Raw genomic sequence first — 22,786 nt, forward strand, 5'->3', positions numbered from 1 at the left:
TCTCATGCATATCTATCGTATGACGTCATCATCTCATGCATATTTATCATGTGGAGCCAAGGTGGAGCTCCACCGGCTCCACCGGCTCCACCGGCTCCACCGTGGTGCCGAGGGGAACATATATATACTACTGATATGGATTACAATCACATTATGATTGATGATAACTGTCATCACCTTAACGGTTTTCCCTTGGCTGGTAAGTAACGTTTCCCTGATTTTTATCAGAAATGATTTACAAAAAGATAATCCCTCTAATGAAATTTGTTACGATTTTGGAACAAACAACACTGTAAAAGGATAGCAATAATGACTAAAGCATAGACGATGATTTCATAAAAGTCTTACTATACAGTATCTCTCCCCCCCCCAAAAAAAAAATAAAATAAAATCGGATTTTCGCATTGATAACCTCAATATCATAATAAACTGTCCAACTGCTACTTTAGAGTCTTAGAATATAACACCTTAGCTACATTTTGCAGAAAAGCACATTCAATTTGGTCAAGTGGCTGCAGAGAAATTTGAATCGGTGTAAAGCATGTCATGGGTTTGATTCTTCCAAGTTTAGCACTTAGATGCTCTTGGAAACTGCATAATGTGTGAACAAAGCGAACAAAACTTGGAGGGAAGGGATTCCTGACATTCTTTACAAAACCCCTCATTTCTCTTTGACCCCTGAAGCAAATCGCATAATGTTTTCTGAAAGATGTGGGTAATAAGTTATAGTTCCATACTCTGAAATTGCATTTTGATTGATTCACAATTTTTAAAGTTATCATTGCGGAGGGTCCGGTTGTATTTTTTTTTTCGGGGGGGGGGGGACATACAGTACAGAAACAAAAAAGACATGAAGTTGTTTTCCTGCCGACTCACCAGCTAGTCCAAGACTGGAGTCGAATTCGTTGCGAAGGATGGACAACACTTTCGTTACTCCCGACGCACCCTACGAAGAAAATGAAAGCATGATTTATGGGATTGTTGGTATTCTCCATCATATAAAAGATTCTCACTCCCCAATTGGTCGACTGCTCATCACACGGCAGGGGTGGATCTAGACATTCTGTACAGGGGGCGGGGGGGGGGGGTTGGCGCAAAGTGGTTTACATTATTTTTTGGTGCTACTTCCACGTTTGATCAGCTGACAAGCAACTACAACAAAAAATACCGCTTAAACAATAATTTTGTTGACACAATCGGCTGAAAACAAATGCAAGGGAGGTGTTCCTCCCACGGTAGGGACATATATATTTTTAAATCTACCTTCCTCTTTAATTGTTTTCTCTTTTATTTCTTTTATTCAAAAGAACACAAACAAAATCAAGGGGGGGGGGGGGGGTCGCCTCCGGTGCGTCCCCCGTTGGATCCGCCACTGCATGACGATCGCTAATATGCGCCATTGCAAACCAGCGCGCAAAAGCCGTCGAGCATTTGAGACAAAGCACTATGTCCAGAGTCGCCAACCACGTACATATATTTTAGTTCTTCATCAATCTCGCAGTGTCCCTGTCACCTTATCTTGTTGGACTCAGACCATGGCTTGGACCACGTCCATCAATGTCCGAATCACGGTATTCAACTTTTATGCGAATTCTTCTCACCATACAAGACATAGCGCTTCAGACAACACTATTTATTCATTACCGCGTTGCAGAAGGAAGAAGGAAGTCTTGGGGACACTATTCCAAAAGGTTTGACCTGTCATAGAAAATGCTCGAATACTTCATGAGTGTTTGACTTTGATAAAAGAGATGTAAGTACCCCTGCTGATGTAGGTAACTTTGGGGTTTAGTTAGCACAATATGCTTAATTGACTGATATAATAATAATATATAATCATCAGAGTAATACGAAAAGATATATAGCATGATATATCAGCGTTTTCGTAGAGAGTCTAAAAGGAGCGTAATTCTGACATACTTGATACCACGCACTGGTTACCTCAATCAGTAAGTACGCAAGACCTTTTCATAGTTCTTACATCACAAGCCAGTCCCCAAATAGCTGGTCTTCCGATGAAGACGGCCCTCGCACCCATTGCTAAAGCCTTGAGAACATCAGTACCGCATCGCACTCCTCCGTCAAGATACACCTCTAAACCTTGACCTTTGACCGCCGACACCACTTCCGAGAGAACGTCGATCTGAAAAAACAAAGAAACATGAAGAAACATAAAAGAGAAATATTTACCTCAAAGTTCATACTTCCTATACACCTCTCTGAAGTCCAGAATTCCAAAACGCTGTTGACTTTTCCTGCTAGAAGGTTAACAAGAGTATACTGACTCAGAAATTAGAGCGGAAAAGGACAACCATTCGACCGTTATGTTTATGATATTGGATAAAGACCATGAATGATCATCCGTGTGCGTGTTTCAGCCACTTCCACCAACATCATCATAGATCATTGTGAAGAGGAAGAAAAGAAGACTATGACGAAAAGGGGAGGATAAGAGTAGGAGAAAGGAAAGATTGCATCTTATTGTATCATTATCATTCTTCTTCTTATTATTATTATTGTTATTATTATTGTTATTATTATTATTATTATCATTATTATTATTATTATTATTATTATTATTATTATCATTATTATTTTTATCATTATTATCATCATCATCATCATCATCATCATCATCATCTTCATTGGGAGCACCAGAGCCATAGGCGGCAAGAAATTGCATAACGGTATTTTTTCGATACAAGTTATCGTAGGGCCTACTCTCTTTGTCGATTCCTGATGGGGCAATCGACATTCTATTGCCCAATGAATTAGACGATCAGGTGATTTTATGTAGCTTGGAACTCGAAGCTTAACCGTACAGAGAATGGAGAACGTTGAATAATGATATTGGTATATCAATCTATCGACATTTTATGAATATCTCGATCTAAAGAGAGAGAGAGAGAGAGAGAGAAAGAAGATGTTCGTCAGGTATAGGGTGACGAATCTAACTCTAAAACTCGATGTAGTAACATCTAATGCATGCTATATGGATTCCAGATATTACAGTTTATTAAACAGGATCACGTTCATTGCATAACACATTACCAGGTCGTCACGGAAAACATGAAGGTTAACTGAATACGCTATATAGTAAACCACTCAAGAAAGACACTATAGTGTAAAGCAGAAAAGAGCTTCTTTCTCAGCCTACCGGAGCTGGAACACCATCCAGTGCTCTACCACCATGAGCTGATACAATGACCCCTGCGACCCCGGCGTCGGACGCCTCTCTAGCCGCCTCGCCTGGAACGAATATGCAGAGTGTGGAATATGAGACCACTTCAGTTTCATAAAAGTACTGCATCTACAGCAAATCGCAGCTTCACAACAAAATACGCCGTCACTATGAAAAGCAACAAGACAGAACAAACAGACCTCCAAACCTTTCTGTCCGAAAAATAGGGATGATTTAGCTCAAAAGTAGAAAAGAAAGAGCAATTCCCACAGGAGTGTGTAGTAACGTTATCCAGAAAAAAATAGGAATCTCCTGTTGAAACGAAAGCTAGGAATAGTTAAAATTCAGAATCTTTCTTTCACATTCAGCATGGTTGGGAGGTCTGGAATAATTGTGAAGTCGCTTTGTGGTAAATGCGAGTGCAGCAACTTACAAACATCTTTATACCACGGGAATAAGTATTCTGTGTTCTACAACCATGCGGTACTATATAGGCTCGCCTACAGTATCTTCTTGATCTCACGTTGTCTACCCTTAAAGAAAAAAAATGTCAGAAGTAAAAGTCACGTTTAACAACATCTGTTTTAACCATCAGATGATGCCATCTTTTATATTGAAAATAATGCAGGAGTCGCTAGGGCTTGGAAAAACAGGAAGCAAGCACAGGAATGATGGAATGGCCTTTTCATATTCATGTATTTTCAATACTTAGTACATCTTCTTCTACGTTATAAGAAAGCTCCTCCCTCCTTTTTTTTTTATTGACAGCGTTCTATTTGTATAGGTCATATCATAACATTTCTATTTCATTATAAACGCAAGGACTCAGTAGGCCTAGATTTTTTTTTTTTTGCACTCATATCATATCCTAATCTATAGGGAGCAGGTCGGAGGTAGTTGAATAGTTTCATTTGTCATTGCATGACAAACCAAGAAACCAGCGCAGTGTTTCATGAATGTATATAATAATTATAGTCAGTCACTGACAACTGTTTTAAGTTACTGAAATCCTAGCATCTAATTGGCTGAGAGCGAATTTGTCAGTGAATATCACTGCAAAACACTTGCTGAAATGCCCCCACCTTAGACTGCTATATTTTATTAAAGTCTTATTCATTCGTAAATCATGTTGTCCCGATTTATACTGTTCGCTGACCATGCCTTGTCACCCTATAGACAAAGCACCAATAATATGGGTCGATATCTTCCCCCATTAGGTAACATGAGAGATTACATAACGATGTACACAATGGCGCAGGCTCGTCTGGCACGATTTTGTGATCTGCGGAGCGCAGCTTCGATGGGAGAAGGAAATCAATGATTGTTACATATGGTTCCTCAAAACGTTTTGCTTCACCATTGCAATCCGTTTCCGTACGTGTTTTCTGAAGTGTGATACGACGATTTTTATAATGTTAGGGAATCATGGGATACTCACCGGTAAGAATTCCTTTTAATACGATGGGCAGTGACGTCATGGATTTTAACCACCTGACGTCAGCCCAGGTCATGGGCCGTTGCCATTGAGTACCCAGATAACGATGAATATTTGTGTCCCCGGAACGAATCGCCTCGTGCACTTCCGGCAGGTCAATGGCAAGATTGATTGGTCTACAGAACAAATAAAGAGAAAGCCGCCTTGAAAGAGCCCCTTTACAAAACGTGAAATATCGCTCTGATATGACATAAAGCTGTCGGGATATTTAGTGGTTACAATCAAGCATTCGGTTCTTCTTGACTACAAGTGGCATTCTGTGTTCATGACAGTTGCAATCATTTAGAGTAGGTCTCAACGGAGCACATGGCCGCACGTATAAAGTGAATATTACCTTCTACGACTTTGTGACATATATTATCTTCCTTCCTCTCCTTTTTCTTCTCCGTCGCCCTATAATAATAATAATAATAATAATAATAATAATAATAATAATGATAATAATAATAGTGGCTACTTGTATAGCGCACAGGTCCACTTTTCAGTGCTCACGGCGCTTCAAAAATGAAAAGATTATCATATATTTACATGCATATACATATTCAAACATTTCAACAAAGAAGAAAATGGTAAACAAAAACAGATACATGTATATACCAAATAAAGAATACAACAAATACCAATTAAAAATACAATATTGATCCAACATTAATGACAAGCAGCAATTACAGTCCTCAGTATGAAAGGAACAGATAAGTTTTAAGTTTGGATTTGAATGACTCTGTAGCTGACAGTTCCCTTAACTGAAGAGGTAACTGATTCCATAATTTTGGTCCCATAACGGAAAAAGCACGATCACCATACCCATGTTTTACTCTGGGTGTTTGGAGTAAGAATGTATCTGATGATGAACGTAGCCTTCGTGTCGGATTGTATTTTTGAACAGAATTACTTATGTATACAGGGGAAAAAAGAATGAACTGAATGATGTACTAATAACAGAATCTTGAAAATAATCATTTTTTCTACAGGTAACCAATGTAAGGAACGGAGAACTGGTGATATGGAATCAAACTTTATTAGCATAAGTTAACAATCGAGCAGCAGAATTTTGCAACCGTTGAAGTTTTGTGACATTTTTTTGGAAGATTACACAACAATGAATTCGAAAAATCCAACCGAGAAGAAGTCAAAGCATGAATAAGTATTGCAGCTGCAGATTTAGACAAATATTTCCTTATGAAACTTAAGTTACGCAACTGATATCGAACATTCCTATGAGTTACATGACTTCGAAATGACATTTCCTGATCAAATAATGACACCTAAATTACGGGCTGTTTTCGACGGAGTAATGCAAGTGCTACCGATGTTGACATGACATGATTGATAATCAACTTTGCTTAACATATGCTTTGAGCCCAAGAAATTCAGATTTATCATCATTTAGTTTAAGGCCATTGGATGTAAGCCAGATTTTCAGGTCTTGCAAACATGCTTCGAGTTTTGCAATGGCGGATGACAATGAAGACACAGTGGGTTTAAAAGACAAATAAAGTTGTATATCATCCGCATAACAATGACAACTAATACAATGCTTGCGAATACTTCACTAATTGGTTGCATATACAGAGAAAAAAGCAGCGGGCTTCCAACAGAACCTTGAGGTACACCAAACTTTGTCATAGTTTTGCAAGAGGTAGAATCACCAATTCTGACATAATGAGGTCGATCACATAAGTAGGATATAAACCAATCAAGAACAGTTCCTTTGATGCCCAAATATCTCAATCTTTGAATCAGAATAGCATGATCGACTGTGTCAAAAGCTGAGCTCATATCAAGCATGATAAGAGCAGTGATGTTACCACTATCTAATTCTCTGAACACAATATCTGTTAAGTTGACTAACAGTGTTTCTACACTATGACCAGGTTTGTACGAAGATTGAAATGAATCAAACAATTCATTATCTTGCAGATATATTGTCAGTTGTGAGAAAACAACCTTCTCAAGCAATTTACTCAAATAAGGTAAATTTGAAATTGGGCGGTAATTTTTTTTAGACACTCCTGATCTAAGCCTGCTTTTTTCAAAGTTGGATGAATAACTGCTTTTTTACACACCTGTGGAACTATAATACACATAATCTCAGGCTAGCATTTATGATTCTTGCGATAACAGGTGCTAAAACTCTGCCACACTTCTTAACCAAATCTGTTGGGATTGGATCAAGTTCACATGATTTGTTAGGTGAGTTCTCAATAAGCTTTTCTATCTCATTAACAGTGACAGACTGAAACTCACTCAATTCTGACTTGACTTCACATACAATGTATTTTGGCTGTTCACATCGAGTTGGGAAACTCTGTTGGATTGCCACAATTTTGTCAACGAAATATTGATTAAAACAATTTGCTAACTCAACTTGATCACCATGAGTGAGGTGTTCTGGTAAAGGAGATCGTTGTTTTCTGTAAAGTAAAGCATTAGAAACTTTGTACAACTTCTTTGTATCTTTCCCACAATCCGTAACCTTTTTTGAATGATATTGTAACTTAGCATCCTTAATCAAGGCATTTACACATCGCCTTTGTGCATTTACACATCGCTTTTATGTAAGCAGTCTTCCTTCTTTCGGTTTAAGAATCCAAAAATTAAAAGGAGAAGTTTCCATTTTCCCTTCCGGTTATGTTACGAAAGGAAAATAATAGAAGGAACGTCACATAATGAATACATTAAAAGATGAGCAGAGACAATCTACCTGAGCGATGGATCATTGTAATATCTGGAAGTCGCGTTATCTTCTGCAGCAAGGAACGAGTAGCATGAGATCACAGGTAGATCCACGGTCAAGACAAGGGCTTGGAAACCAGCCTTCTCCGCCTCTCTCACTATGTGCAAGGTGTGTTCCTGGTTCTTCATCAGGTACAGCTGCATCCATTTCAACCCGGAACCGGAACTCCGACCGACTTCAGCGATGCTGGCGTTGGAGAAAGACGAGAGGACGAACAGGGTGTCAGCATCTGCAGCTCCTGTGGAATCAACGGAATAGAAGGCCGTTCAACAGCAGTATTTAGTCAGGAGAACTCTATCAACAGCAACAACAATGCAGCGCGACAGTCTTAGCGCTCCATAAGCCTTTATTACAGTGAATGTATACATGCGTGTTTACCATCGATAAAATGATTGATCCAAAAAGAAAATAAACGTGCGTACTAATGAACCTTCGAATTTACAAACCTCATTTCCTTTCCGAGTAACGGACCCTCGGAATCACGAACCTTATTTCATTTTCGGATTAACGAACCTTTTGTAATAACTACCCTTACTTCATTTTCGGATTAACGGACCTTCGGCATAACAAACTGTAGTCGAGTACAGTAAGTATCATGTCCTATGTTCCTCTTGATATCTGCCAATTCTGGGGGTAACGACAATGTCATTTATATGATCTTAAAATGGCGCTATCTATAACATACATCGACCTGACAGCAAGTCTGATATTTTGCAATAACAGGTCGTCAATGCATTCAACATTCCTTACAAAACAATGAACTGGACGCCTGCCAACTGAGGAAAAAACAAGGAAGGTAATTTTTTGTAACAATGTGCACAGGAGCTGTGAGCTGTGAGCAACTTTACAACATCGTATGTTTCAAAAGTGCTTACGAAGCAAATATTGATGGCTCACCTGACGCACACAGTCCAAGGTGCATCACATTTTTTTAAATTTCTGTTCCTTTCTTTGCATATCCATAATTAGTAGTTCACTCTGTGACGTGCTGTCACGCCGTGTAATCCATGAAAAACGTGGAAATACTAAATAAGAGTTTTAAGTATAGCTCCATTTGACAATATGTAACAGCTGATCTGTACTTCCTGAGGGGGAGGGAGAACGTAGGTTCTAAACAAACGTCTGGGAGATAAGTGGATGCTCGATTAATGATAGAGTCATTACATTAGACCGGACTTCGAGTTAGCAAACATATCGGAAGAGCAGAGAGAAGTATTCAACTCATCACACATCCGACCTGGGCCTTTATAACAATAATGAGACTAACTACTGGCTTTGCGCGGTACCGTATGTCAATCACAATTTCATAATTATGTTTCCAATGTACAATCCTATAATTACTTTCGTAGGATCACTAGTGAATATGTCACTTTAAATATCCCCTTTCTGGCAGGTACAAAGTATTTTAGACACATTAACTCAGATTATGAGTAACAACAACAAAAACAAAAACAACAACAACAGAGGTTTAAAGTTACCATACATTTTTACAAATAGACCAACTTACAACAATTCCCATTTTACGCGAACTAATTGTTTTATTTAACAAAGGTAGATATTGACGACCAGAAAGAAAGAAAAAAAAATGTACGTGAAGCATTGTACGTAATGCATTTAGACTGTATATTATAGTTATTGAAATGCCATGAATGTAACCATCCTATACGTGGATGAGATAGCTCGTCACTATACTTGGTCGGTAGAAACAATTCAGACATAGATCATAAATTTCAGTGTATTGTAAATATAATGCACAGAAAGTAACAAGAAAGGACAAAGGTACGTATAACATAATTCATATAACTTATCATACAAGTAGAGAGATGCTGATTAAAAAAAACCTTAAATAATAATAATAATAATAATGTACATTTATATAGCGCTTATTACAGTAGTTTCTAAGCGCTTAACATTTAAATCTTAAATTAATACATGTATAAGGATTATGAAAAGCATAATAAATTATATAACATTACGTTACATAATATTACATTGAATTACATTACATTACATTGCATAACATTATAATAAGTAATTAAACGAAATAAATTGGATGACATGGAATCAGTGAATCGAACTACAGTCCATTGAATAAATATGTTTTGAGTCTGATTTTGAAGGTGTCAACAGGAGAATCACGGATTATCACTGGGAGATCGTTCCAAAGCTTGGGGGGGGGGGGGGGCATCTATAAAGACCTCTAATAAAGACCTCTAAATACTTTCATTTACTGTCTGTATAAAGCCCCCGTCACACTAGAGCGGATCGAGCCAACGAATGCCCAGCGGATCCGAAAATTTGGAGATACGCTCACATCCGTTGCTCGTCGTTCTTGACCCGCTTGACGTTCGCTGTATCCGCTAGCTGTTCGCAGAGATTCGCAGAGTTCCGCCGGAGCCAAATTTTGATTTTGGACATGTCCAAAATCTTGAGCGGATGACGAACGGGATAACAATCCGCTCTGTGTTCGCTTAGCATCCGCTGATCGAAAGTTTTGGTCGCTCTGCGTTCGTTTCTTATTCGTCCGCCGTTCGTCCAAATTCGCCCAGGAAATCTGCACAGCAACACACGTTAATTAAAGGTAGTAGGAATATATATATATACATATATATATATATATATATATATATATATACATATACATATATACATATATATATACATATATATATATATATATATATATATATATATATATATAATATTCATAGCACACATAATAGTAATAATGATAATAATAATAATGATAATAAGCAAAAGATCTTATTTACCCAGGGTAGTGTCTTCAGTGTTGCCACTGCTCTAAAAGAGGGCCCTGCTGTTATTATTACCCTAGCGCTGCCAGGTACCCATCATTAATACACCTGGGTCGAGAAGGATATCGTGGGTAAAAAATCTTGCCCAAGGTTGTAAGCACTGGGTGGTATTCGAACCCGTGTCCTCGGTTCGGGAGTCGGGAGTCTTATCCACTATACCACAGCCCCCTGCAGGACATTTCATTATACATTTACGTATTTTGGCATGAAGTAATACATGGTAGATAATAACCGCACTTGCAGTGCTTATATCGAGAACATTATTGTAAACCGCTGCTATAAAAGTCAACCTGTAGTAAATGGGAATCTCTGCATGGAAATTAGGAATTGTGAAAGTTCGACTCCAGTTGAAGGCACCAGACACAATGGAGGATGTTGGACTACCAAAATCGACATCAACGTGATCATCAGAAGGAAGTGCACTTTAATAAGGGAATCTTGAGGACTGTCGAGGGTAGTGACATCAGGAGTACTTGGTGGTGACTTCTGCTTCCTTCTTTTTGGGGCCATTTTCACAGTCACAACATTACTTGATACTGTCACTGCTCAAAATGATTCGGTGAAGTGTGCATCAGCCGAGATCCGTCATGTGATCGCCGCAGTATCGCTCTGCATATGCTGGGCATTCGATGCTCATTCGCTTTGTCCGCTCAGCATCCGTTGGATGGACTGTGCGCATTCGCTTTCATTCGTTACTTTATCCGCTCGTAACACGGTGAGCATATGCTCATCATTCATTAGGCGAACGTTCGAAAACCACATTTTGCTTGCGAATTCGAGCAGATTTGAGCGTATCTGGACTTTGCCAAATTTTGCCCATCCGCTAGGCATTCGCTGATTTATACGCTGTAGTGTGACGGGGCCTTAAGAGACATATTGAATGATGAATTCGTACGTCAAAGCGGTGTGTTTGTGTCTGTGCTTTTTTCTCATGCACACATATACTAACATACCCCCCACCCCTCAACCGCCCCACCCCCCCAAAAAGAACAACAACAACGTAACCCATTAAACCCCCTTTAATCTACATGGTCCTCGAAAAGAGTGGTGGGGCAGGGTGGGGAAAATTGCACCTACTTGTATCAGACGCCCCCCCCCCCCCCACGAAAAAAAACAACGACAAGAACTACTAAGAAATACATAACAGTCATAGTAATTTCATCTTATATTTCGATAAACGAACAAGTAAAGCAACGTTAATTTCATTTCTTTTAAAACTGTATATGGAAAAAGAGAAATCCACAAGACGAGCATAGCTTGTAAATTTTGTAAATTACTCATAGAAGATAAGAGCATCTCAAGATCAATCTAGGACAGCATGTATGTAAATCTTGACATCATGACGTCAGACGAAACATACAGAGAAAAAAAGGCAGACTATATCAGTGACAAGAAAGAAAACACTAACGGAACAGGAAGGAATAATAAACTAAAGATAGGCATCAGAAAGGAAAGAATACAAAAACGAGTGGTCTACAATTACTCTTTTATTTCTCGAAAGGTCGCACTTCTCAGTTATATACAATCTTATCATGTACAGATAAAGGTCATGCAAACTTAACGCTCTTGAAATCTAATTGTAACTGAAATATTTGATGAAATGGATAGGGCTTAGTGAAAACTTAGTTGACTGTATTCATGTATATGAACCAAGTGCTTCAGGGCCGGTGTCACAGGCGATCCGTTCCGGCCAGTCGATAAGTTCCGCCGGACTTACGGCCGGTATATCAGATCCCCCAGATCCAATCGGCGCAACTTTGGAGGATACATAGGAATATATGGGATCTAACCACTTGGGGCACCCATTTCTTTTTTTTAACCCCGGAAGTGGCGCCCAAAATTATTTTGTTAATTCTTTTTTTTTTATTTGATTTGTTTTTGCTCTCGATTAACCCGGGAAGTTGTACCAGATTAGCTGATGAAACCCCGAAGTGAAAGGTGCCAGAAACACAAACTCCCTCCCCCCCCCCCCCTTTAAAAAATAGTCTATGTGTCTATTGGGATGTACAGGTAAATACGTAGGCATTTCAAATAAAGACATAAGACAAGCTATGCAGCAGTTACATGTAAACTGCTACTATCCGATTGGCTTGTTTCAACTGCTCTTCTAAAAAATAAAAAATAAAAAATCTATGTCCTGCAAAGTCTGTGGCTCGAGAGATCATTGCACGCCGGTATTTATATAGGGCCTACTGCCTACTAACAGAGTGCTGTGAACTGGCTTATAGGCTAGTGTACCAGCGTATCTATCAATATACATGATCATTTTCCCCTATTGAATGGACCTTCAGTATACAAACTATAGTATTCCATCTATGGACATACCCGATATATATAATTTCTCATCACTTCAGACGTAGTATTTAAATCGACAGTACCGTGTATGGATATGTAGAATTTATTGTGGTCCTTGAGCGTTTAAACAAATACTCTGAAAAAAAAAAGGAATTTAATAATACTCCATGAGCATAAGGATGATGGAATAGGAGACTCAAATATTCCAGTAATGAAGCTATATATGTAATTCCGTTACAATACCACTTGTTTGACATCTTCACCTATGTAGAAAGGGTGATGTATCACTTAGTCTATACTCCCACTTCGTCTAATAGCCATTTTGCCTCAACTCAAACGGTCTTATCCCGTTTCCCAGTAAGTTCGTCTAATGACAATTCAGTCCAGTTGACGATTAGCCTCATTACCAGTCGGCCTGCAGTGTACTTCCAAATGAGCTATGCCCATTTCGTCTAATATCAGCAGTTTATTACACAAAATCAAAAAAAAAAATGACACAAAATTGCAATTAGACCATCTGGTTATCAGACGAAACAATGATAAGCCAAACTGGGAATTAGACAAGTGGGAATTGGAGCAAAGGGGCATGAGACAAGATCGATAGTAGACCAAATGAGTTACTCGTAGTGTTGTTACATGAAGTGGGAAGTAGACCATTGGTATCAGACCAAGTGGCAATTATGTAGAATGTATGCGTGCTCTCTTCTTTTGTTATGCTTCCATGAGTACCCAATCTTGCATTCTTATGTGAAGCTGATATGTCATCATCCCTATTCACTGTGAAAAGCTGTAATTTTTGACATTATTATGCAAATTCTGTAACTCTGTACCCAGTACAAACACTCTATAGACAGATAGATGTTCACACGCAAAAGTTAAAGGTTTTAATCATAATGTAGTATTGCTGGAGATGAGGTCTGGGCTTTCAACTTTTTGCGATCTACCAAGAAACCACTTACTAACCTAGTACAGAATGTATCATTCTAAAAGGATTTCAAAGTTTATTTGATGAAAATCGGGTTTGAAATGCCTGAGACATCCAAAAACAAAGTAAAACAAAGCGATCGCAATAAAAGGTGGGTCCCACGTTGTATTAGGATCGCTCTGTTTTGGATATCTCAGCTATTTCAAGACCAATTTTCATCAAACAAGTAGTGAATTTCTCTTAAAATTACAGTACTTTCATATTTCATGAGAGGTTTCTCATTATCTCACCACAAAATGTTAGAAATCTGAAGTTAGGTCTCAACCAACATTGTACGATCCCTTAAAATTCGAATCATCCCGAGTTCTCCTTTTAAATACATGGATTTGTTTTTTATGTCAGGCAACCGTCAAATAAGCCTTTGACAAGCCACCTAGTTGTCAGGAAATATTTTCGGCCTAAATGTTTGTGCATAGAACTGGTTAAACTGGTCTATTCTGGTTTTGTACACTGTCCCAGATAGGATTTTGGTCACTACTGAAGGACGCCATACACAAAGACGCCATACGCTACATAAACAGTCACTGTGTATGTTTTGTATCAAAAAAAAAGTGCGTATCAAAAAAGGGGTAATCCAAATTTGGGTGCTTCTGTTTCATAATTGTCAGCTATGGAGAACACAATACTGGTTGTAAGGAAAGAAGAACTCTTCTTCTCTTCATTGGTACCTCGTATATGTTATATTGACGAGTGTCATGCATGACTGAGCGCATGAAATGTTAAAACAACACTGACAAAATGCCCTTTTACAAGTTTGAGTGCCATCACAATAGAACAATGAATGTTTCAGTGAGTGTATGAGATCTTTCAATCATAGTGGTCAAATAATTAGGCCAGCCTGCACGAATGCAGGCTTGTGTTAAGTGTTTCCTTTAACGTTAAAAAATTATGGTACATAACGTTTGAAATGACACCTGTCTAATAACTTCGTGGTCACTCCACACATCCCTAATATGCCTTTTGGCCGTTATTTTCAGCCCCTTAATCTGTCCCATATTGGGTTTTTTTCTTACACCTTATTCCGTCTTCTACATTTTCTTTCTTACAATTTATGTACAATACGTATGAAATTCAAGGGCTCCTTAACCCAGTGGAGAGAGGAGCTCCCTCTTCCCTGATTCTCTGTTATACATACCATTCTAGTTGCCAATACGTAAAATGTAAATAATCAGTGAATTTTTAAATTGGCAACACTTGTGTCGGGTAGAGACATCCTCTGCTATTCATAAGAATCACTTATTTTTCGTTAAATTCTGTTTCTTTACCGAAATATCCATATGTACATGCATAAACTCTGATTTCGAAAATCGCTTACATCAAAGCTCATTTCGACAGTTTCGTGGATCTAATGAGATAGCCATGGCCGATTCCTCCTCCTTCTTTACATGGTATTTTTGGGGTTTTTCCTTTTATTGAATGTTAAATATTCAGTGTATTTCACTTTACACTGAAATACAAGATAGTGTACTAATGTGTTATATTCTTCCCTTTACATTTTGTAACCGTATGATAATTGGAGGCGACCCTATAGGGTACAATGGGAATCATCCTGTACCAACGTCTCCTATACATGTATATTATTGAGTCGGTAATGGCATATTCACTTTTGTAAACATAAGTTATGTATGTTTGTTAATTGTTCCAGCCGAAGGGACGTTCTCCGACCCACCACATGCCTCACAAACAGGGTCCCCATTCAGCCCATAACATATACATGCACGTTTTCATTTATGACCAAAAATATCAAGTTTTGTTGTTGTTGTTCTTGTTTTTTTTTAACTATTGAAACTAGATCAAAGTATTCTATGCATGCCTCTGTCATGCCTCACCGAGGTTTCCATGATTACCGGTGGCCTGCATGAGGTTGCCCCGAATGCAGAATTCTGTTTATTGTTATAATGTGTTGTTGTACGTCGGGTTGACTGGGTGACTTGTTGCGGAGGGTGGAGGGGGGGGGGGGTGATCCATGGGTTCATTGACTTGACGTCGATGCTAGACCATAGTGTACTTACATTGATTTCTCATTGCAATTTTGATTTAAGTTTCAAACTTTATTCTTAAAATCTCTAAAGATTCTCTCTCTTCCTCTCTCTCTCTCTCTCTCTCTCTCTCCCTCTCTCTCTTTACCAACCGCGGGTTTTGCCGGTATTCAGTGGTAAAATTTACGAGAAACTTTGCTGTTCATGTCACTCTCATTACCGAAATCGTGATATTGTTCTCAGTTCAGTTATAAAGTTTACGTTTATTTTCTAAAGTTAATGTTAGAACCGATAAATTCAGAGCTGGTTTATTGCCGTTTTGATCCTATGTTGCTTTGCGTAAGGCAGATAGTTACGGTCGATTATTACTCTTCAATACTTTTTTTTTCTTTCTTGTGTTTTTGTGTGTCTCTGCTCTGCAGTCCTGCAGATCATGTCAGTAATTTTGTTTCAGTCACTCCTCCTAATGGTCAGTTACAGCACGTCACGCACCGATGCACCTCATCGTATACATCCCGTGTATACGGTGTGCACTGCACTTCCCGTTGCACCATACTTCATGATAGGCCATTACTGCGTAATGTCACTCATTGTAAATGGATTTTGATTTTGGAATAGATGACCAACAGCTAGTCAACCACACAAGCCAGTATTTCACTATCAATGAATTCAACAGTCAGTTTTTTTTCAATAAGGCAAATCAGATTTGTGCTAATTTCAGTTTAATTCACCTTAATTCAAGAAGCTTAACTAAAAATTTCGATACGTTTGAATTATTTTTAAGTTCCCTCAATGATTTTCCATTCTCCGTTATAGGAGTCACCGAAACATGGTTGCACACCAATTCCCCGGACCTATTTGGCATTGAAAATTATAATTTTATTCGTAATGACAGAAAACATGGCATAGGAGGTGGGGTTGCCATGTATGTTAATAATCATATTAGATTTAAAATTCGAACTGATTTGGGTATTCAGGGAGCAGAAAGTTTATTTATTGAAATCTTAAATGATAATGAGAAAAATATTATAGTTGGTACTATTTACCGTCCTCCACAAAATGACGTTCAATCTTTTATTGACAACTTCGACCAATGTGCTAACGAAATTTTTGGAGAAAGAAAATCCATTTTTTTGATGGGAGATTACAATATAGATTTATTACAACCTACCCATTTCCATGACATATTACTTTCCAACTCACTGCATCCCCACATCAATAAACCTACCAGAATAAATAACACCACCAACAGTAAAACATTAATAGATAATATACTGTCTAATGTTATAACTGAAACCTGTATGAACGGTATCCTTTATTCAGATATATCTGATCATTTACCGATTTTTATGATTAATGATAAATCTGTAATAACTCCAATACGTCGCCAACCCAAACAATATTTGAAAATGTATCGAAATGAAACGCCACAAAATATTGAGTCATTGAATCAAGATTTATTCGAAGAACAATGGAATGACGTCTTTGAACTCCAAGATGTTAATTCTTCCTACGAAATTTTTTTACAAAAACTATTAGATTATTATGATAAACATATTCCTTTGACTCCCAAAGTAAATGGAAGGAAAAGAGCCCGGCAACCGTGGATTACTCAAGGTCTTATACATTCCATTCTTACTCGAAACCGTCTTTATAAAATATCTCTGAGGAAACCTACTCCTGAAAACGTGAAAAGGTATAAAACATATAGAAATAGATTAACTTCTTTGATTCGAGTTTCACGTAAATCATATATTTCAAATAAACTCGAATCTAATAAGGATGATAAAAATGCTCTTTGGCGGATTGTTAATGAAATACTCAAAAAGAAACCTACGGAATGTCCTGATAGCATTACCCATAATGATAAAGTTATTACTAATTCTGATCAAATTGCAAATATTTTTAACAATTTTTTTGTTAATGTTGGTCCTTCTTTAGCTGCATCTATTCCCATAAATGATATCAAAAATTATAAAGATTACTTACCTGAAAGTAATCAAAACTCATTGTTTTTTACTCCAATAAATGAATCAGAAATTATTGATATTGTTCGATCTCTGAAATGTAGTAATTCCTGTGGGCCTGACAAATTAAGGGTGAATTTTTTGAAAAAAATAATCTACCCCTTAGCAGCCCCTCTCACCCATATATTTAATTTATCCTTACTTAACGGTGAGTTTCCAGACTCTTTTAAAATCGCCAAAGTTATCCCCATTTATAAAAGAGAAGATCCATCACTGGTGAAAAATTATAGACCCATCTCATTGTTACCTGCAATATCGAAAATTTTAGAAAAATTAGTTTATAAGCGTCTCTCCTCGTTTATGATTGAAAATGAAATATTAAATGTGAATCAGTTTGGCTTTAGGAAAGGATTTTCTACCGATTATGCTATAATTAAATCTGTTGATAATATTATTGATGCGCTTATTAAAAAGGAGCACATAATTGGAATTTTTATGGATCTTAGTAAAGCATTCGACACTATTGATCATGACATTTTATTTGAAAAATTACATAATTATGGCGTGAGAGGGATTACTTTGTCATGGTTTAGAAGTTATCTAAGTCATCGAAAACAATATGTTGCATTTAAATCCAGTCATTCGTTCCATTTGAACGTGTCATGTGGTGTCCCTCAGGGATCTATCCTCGGGCCCCTACTTTTTTTGATTTATATTAATGATATCATTAATTCCTCTCCTCGTTTAAACTTCATTTTATTTGCAGACGACACCAATGTTTTTTATTCCCACAAGGATATTGTAACATTGGTGGATACATTTAACATGGAATTAAGTAATATTTCGAAATGGTTTAGAAGTAATAAGCTTTCATTGAATATTGATAAAACATGTTTTATACATTTTCATACGCTTCAATCTCAACCCACCCTTCCTCAAAGTATTTCTATTGATGATATAAACATTGCTGAGAAACATTCAACCAAGTTCCTAGGAGTGACCCTAGATGACAATCTAACTTGGAATACTCATGTCCAGAATATTATAACAGCAATATCTAAGGCAACTGGTGTCTTAAGGAGAATAAAATACTTAATTAATGATCAAACTTTAATGATGTTATACAACACCTTATTTCTACCATATGTAATGTACTGTAATATTGTATGGGGCAACTGTAGCAAAACCAAATTAAACACAATTTTTCTTCTTCAGAAAAAGGCTCTTCGTATATGCACACATTCAAATTTTTTGGCTCACACTGATCCCATATTTTATCGCCTAAAGACCCTAAAGGCCCATGATATACATTCATATTTAACTGCTATATTTATGTACAAACACATTCGAAATTTGTTACCATTTTTCCATAATGCCCTAGTTACTAATGATCATATTCACTCATACCCTACCCGTCGTTCCCATGATTTTCATTTAAGTAATCCAAAGCTTTTACTTGCTCAAAAGTCGATTAGACATCACGGTCCGGATACATGGAACACTCTTCCTGAAGAGTTGAAACAGTGTGCCTCCTTGTTTTCATTCAAAGCAAACTTAAAGAAGCATATTTTATCACAGTATACTTCAAATACGAATTAAGCCCGAATAATTTATATGACTTATGTTGGTCTCCCGATAGTAGCAACATCGTAAGTCATTCCCTCTTCCAGCAAACCAATTTTATCATTCCAAATCCCAGCCTATCTGCCCCTGTGCACTCTCAAGCACTCGCACGGACATTCACCACCTTCACACATCAGAGTTTATTTTCCCCTGCTATCCTCGCAGCAGAATTTGTATTGTTTACCAATTTACCTACCTACCTTTTCCTCGGGCCGGCCATCTTTTCAAGCAATGCTTACAATGGCGGCCCTCTGCATTATCATTTCCTAAATATAATATTGTTATTGTAATCCCAGCTGCATAGACATGCATACTGTAATATCATTAATTTCCTTTTATATCATTGTTTATGCAAGTCAAACGACTCTGTTTCAAATATACTTTGTATATTTCCCATGTTCACGATTATTCAGTTTATGTACAATGTATATTGATTTGCAGAAAATAAAGTATCTATCAAACAAAAACATTTCATTTTTCTCTGTTCATGTTCAACATTTGTCTCGCAGCAACAAACCATGTCTTGAATACGAACAGAGAAAACTGGATAACGGCTTAGCCTTTGTAGGAATAACCTAATTATTGACAACGTGACCATATTGAACACTGTTGAAGATTATGGAACGTAAAATGTTAGAAGAAACTCTACACACAAACCTGCAGCCGTGCAGGTTGACCTGTTCAATTCGTCCTTTTCCATTGACAGATCTCATCCATTCCGTGAGACATTCATTGTTCATTCACGATAACGATCAAAGTTGGAAAAGGTTAAATTTGTCATTCTTATCTTTAAAGTTCATGTGCTCAGTCATGCATGACATTCGTAAACATTCATTTATTAATGATGAACGCTAATGACGAAGTCGTTCCGTAATTGATCATTCAATTTTTGTAATGACATCGATAAGTACTTCAAGGTAACAAACAATTTTACGCACAAGTGAATAAGAATAATCAAAATGGACGACCCAACTATTTTGACAAAATAGTAGGCCCTATACCTCTCGCTGTAGCCACCTCAGCTTCTGGATGTGCGTAGCGATGGTTTGCTGAAGGTGCGACACAGATGGGCATGCTGATCGGCTGACCAAGGATAGTGGTGGAAAGAGAACGCTTTGTGACGTCACGAAGAATGCGAGGTCGGAGCACATAGCTGGTGGAGAAAGAAAGGGGCACGAGCTAGGTGGATAGACTAAGATAATAAGAAAGATTACGGGGCTAATCGACATTCGGATTCAAACACTTCGGCTTATGTCTGCCATAAGGATGTTTTCTTTAAAAATACAGAGTAGGCACATTCAGTTCGATAACTGCCTTACAATGGCGCCTGTATATACACAAAACATACACTTTCGTTGATCCGAAAGCGAATGAGGTTTGTAATTTCGAAAGTTCGTATTAGATCGCACTTATGGTCTTCGCATTTTCGGATTAACGAACTTCTGAATACCTAAAATCACCCTAATTTTCGTTTTCTATACAAGATCACCTGATGGTGGGGTGATGTATTTAGACGCATGCGGGGAAACAACTCTTGGAATCCTGTTGCTATTTTGTACAAACTAATAATATTCAGTACTGTTACCCAGTGTTTTGTGGTTGAGTATGTGTGTTCAGTTTGTTCGGTGGAACTCTCTCCTTAAATATTTTCTGTTAAAGTTGAGCACAGCTAGAATTTAAGTGATACAACAGCCACAACTCACTGCCTTTTGTCAAACGTATCTACAAAACAAAACAAAAAATGATCGCACTCGAGGTTACAATAAGTCTAATTCGAGTACATTGTATGTGATTAACACTACTCTTTAAACACTCACTGGTCATAGGCTATCGAGCTGGCCCGATAGGTCACTTTGCGTCCAGTCGCATCGTCATAAAAAGCCCAAGCTTCGGAGGATAAAACTTCCTTGGCACGAAGCCGATAGTCTTCGAGAGTCAGCAAGGTCTTTCCATCGGCACTGGCCATGTTGTTGCGTCAAACCATCAGCCACCCTCGAGCACACACGAAAGCCTATTGAAAGCCTGAAGTGATTCGAGACACATAGTACAATGTATCAGTAAACATGAGTCATGTGAGTGTACAGATCGGAGTCAGCTAGCACTGGGGCCCCAAAGATATGAAATGTGGACAAAGTCCATGTACATGACTGGGAAATTCTGAATTCGTAAACGCATCCGGGCGACTCAAATGGCATTAAAGGCATTACTTACCTTTTGCAGACGAAACAAAAAAACCCGGCTTTAGTGCTTCAAAATGTAGTTCTAAAATGTGACTTATGGATAAAAACAACCAATGTGAAAATTTGAATCGGTGCAATCAATGTTAAGCTGTCAATCCTGTAAACAACTTCTAGTTCGGGCTGCCAGCCGGCCTTTCTTGTGCATAACATGTGGCGTACGTATACTCTATTATACAAATGATGCACAGGATCTCGGGTATTTACAATGTAGTGCAACATGCACTCGGCTTCGCCTCGTGCATGTTTCGCAATTGTAAATACCCTCGAGTGCACTATACGCCTCCACTAACGCCACGAAATAATCCTGTGCATCATTTGTTTTATAAAATGGGTCGAAAATTCGAAAACTAACAGCATTTTCAGCGTTTTTCACGTACCTTTGTGGGTCAAGACGTCCGAAGATGTTCGTCCCAAACATTTACGCACGTCGCACTCGAAAATCCCGCACATACGTATGATGAAGGGTTGGGTTTCCGGACACTTAAGTTCCCGCATGAAAACTTACTTATTTTACATAGAATATGCACCCTTTACCTTAAAGATTTGATATAGACTCCTCATATAGGCCTACTAGACAACATACTTTGAAAACGGCGTGAGAATTAACCTGCTAAATCGTTGGATTTGCCCTTCAAAGTGACTCCATGTACGCGTCCGGTCCCACAACGCTTGGTCTACTGTACTGTACGTGTAAGAGTATACGTACGCCACACATGTTATATATGCACAAGGGAACAAAGGCCGGCGGCCGCGGCAGCCCGAACTAGAAGTTGTTTACAGGATTGACAGCGCGTATGCATGCAATTCAAAGGAGCCGCCGCGCGCACAGACGATCGGCAATAAGATTTAACACGCAGTGCAATGGGACTGAGTAACCAAAGCATACGTGACTCATTTCAGCGCTTCCTATTGGCTACATTCTTGAACCCATTTTATAAACGTATACTAGTATACAGTACATGTACTTATATGTGCGGGATTTCCGAGTGCGACGTGCGTAAATGTTTGGGACGAACATCTTCGGACATCTTGACTTTTGAGCGCGAGCGCTACTCATGTAGCTGACTGGTATTGACCCACAAAGGTACATGAAAAATGCTGTTAGTTTTCGACCCATTTTATAAATCAAATAATACACAGGTTTGAGTTCGTGACGTTCGATGCAGCTCACTCTCGGGTATTTACAATGTAGTGCAACATGCACTCGGCTTCGCCTCGTGCATGTTTCACAATTGTAAATACCCTCGAGTGCGCTACATCTCCACTAACGCACTCTCACCTGTGTATTATTAATCTTGTATACTAGAGCACGCACTTTAGTGCGCGCATGCAAACCTCAAATACGCGCAGCCTGAACTCCCAAATTCATTGACCCTACCTGCCAAAATATCAAAAATCCGTCATAAATTCCCCCCAAATTCTCGGATCACTACCAAAAGTTAATCGTTTGTTACTTGTGTCATTTTAA

At 38.2% G+C, this 22,786-nt stretch overlaps 1 protein-coding gene across 1 annotated transcript; it reads right to left on the reverse strand.

The window, feature by feature from the left end:
* Positions 1 to 46: 46 nt before the first annotated feature.
* On the reverse strand, positions 47 to 21,057 carry LOC139732861 (2-Hydroxyacid oxidase 1-like). Its single transcript, XM_071643700.1, has 8 exons — positions 20,896 to 21,057; positions 20,080 to 20,231; positions 7,381 to 7,651; positions 4,620 to 4,792; positions 3,158 to 3,249; positions 1,982 to 2,143; positions 869 to 946; positions 47 to 127 (listed from the first exon to the last, which is right to left on the reverse strand). The coding sequence occupies exons 1-8, from the start codon at positions 21,042 to 21,044 to the stop codon at positions 47 to 49; spliced, it is 1,158 nt and encodes a 385-aa protein (XP_071499801.1). The 5' UTR covers positions 21,045 to 21,057.
* Positions 21,058 to 22,786: the final 1,729 nt, after the last annotated feature.

This window comes from Diadema antillarum, unplaced genomic scaffold (genome assembly GCF_040938485.1).
Source record: "Diadema antillarum isolate AM-2024a unplaced genomic scaffold, OU_Dant_1.0 seq00000454_RagTag, whole genome shotgun sequence".
Lineage (NCBI taxonomy): Eukaryota > Metazoa > Echinodermata > Echinoidea > Diadematoida > Diadematidae > Diadema > Diadema antillarum.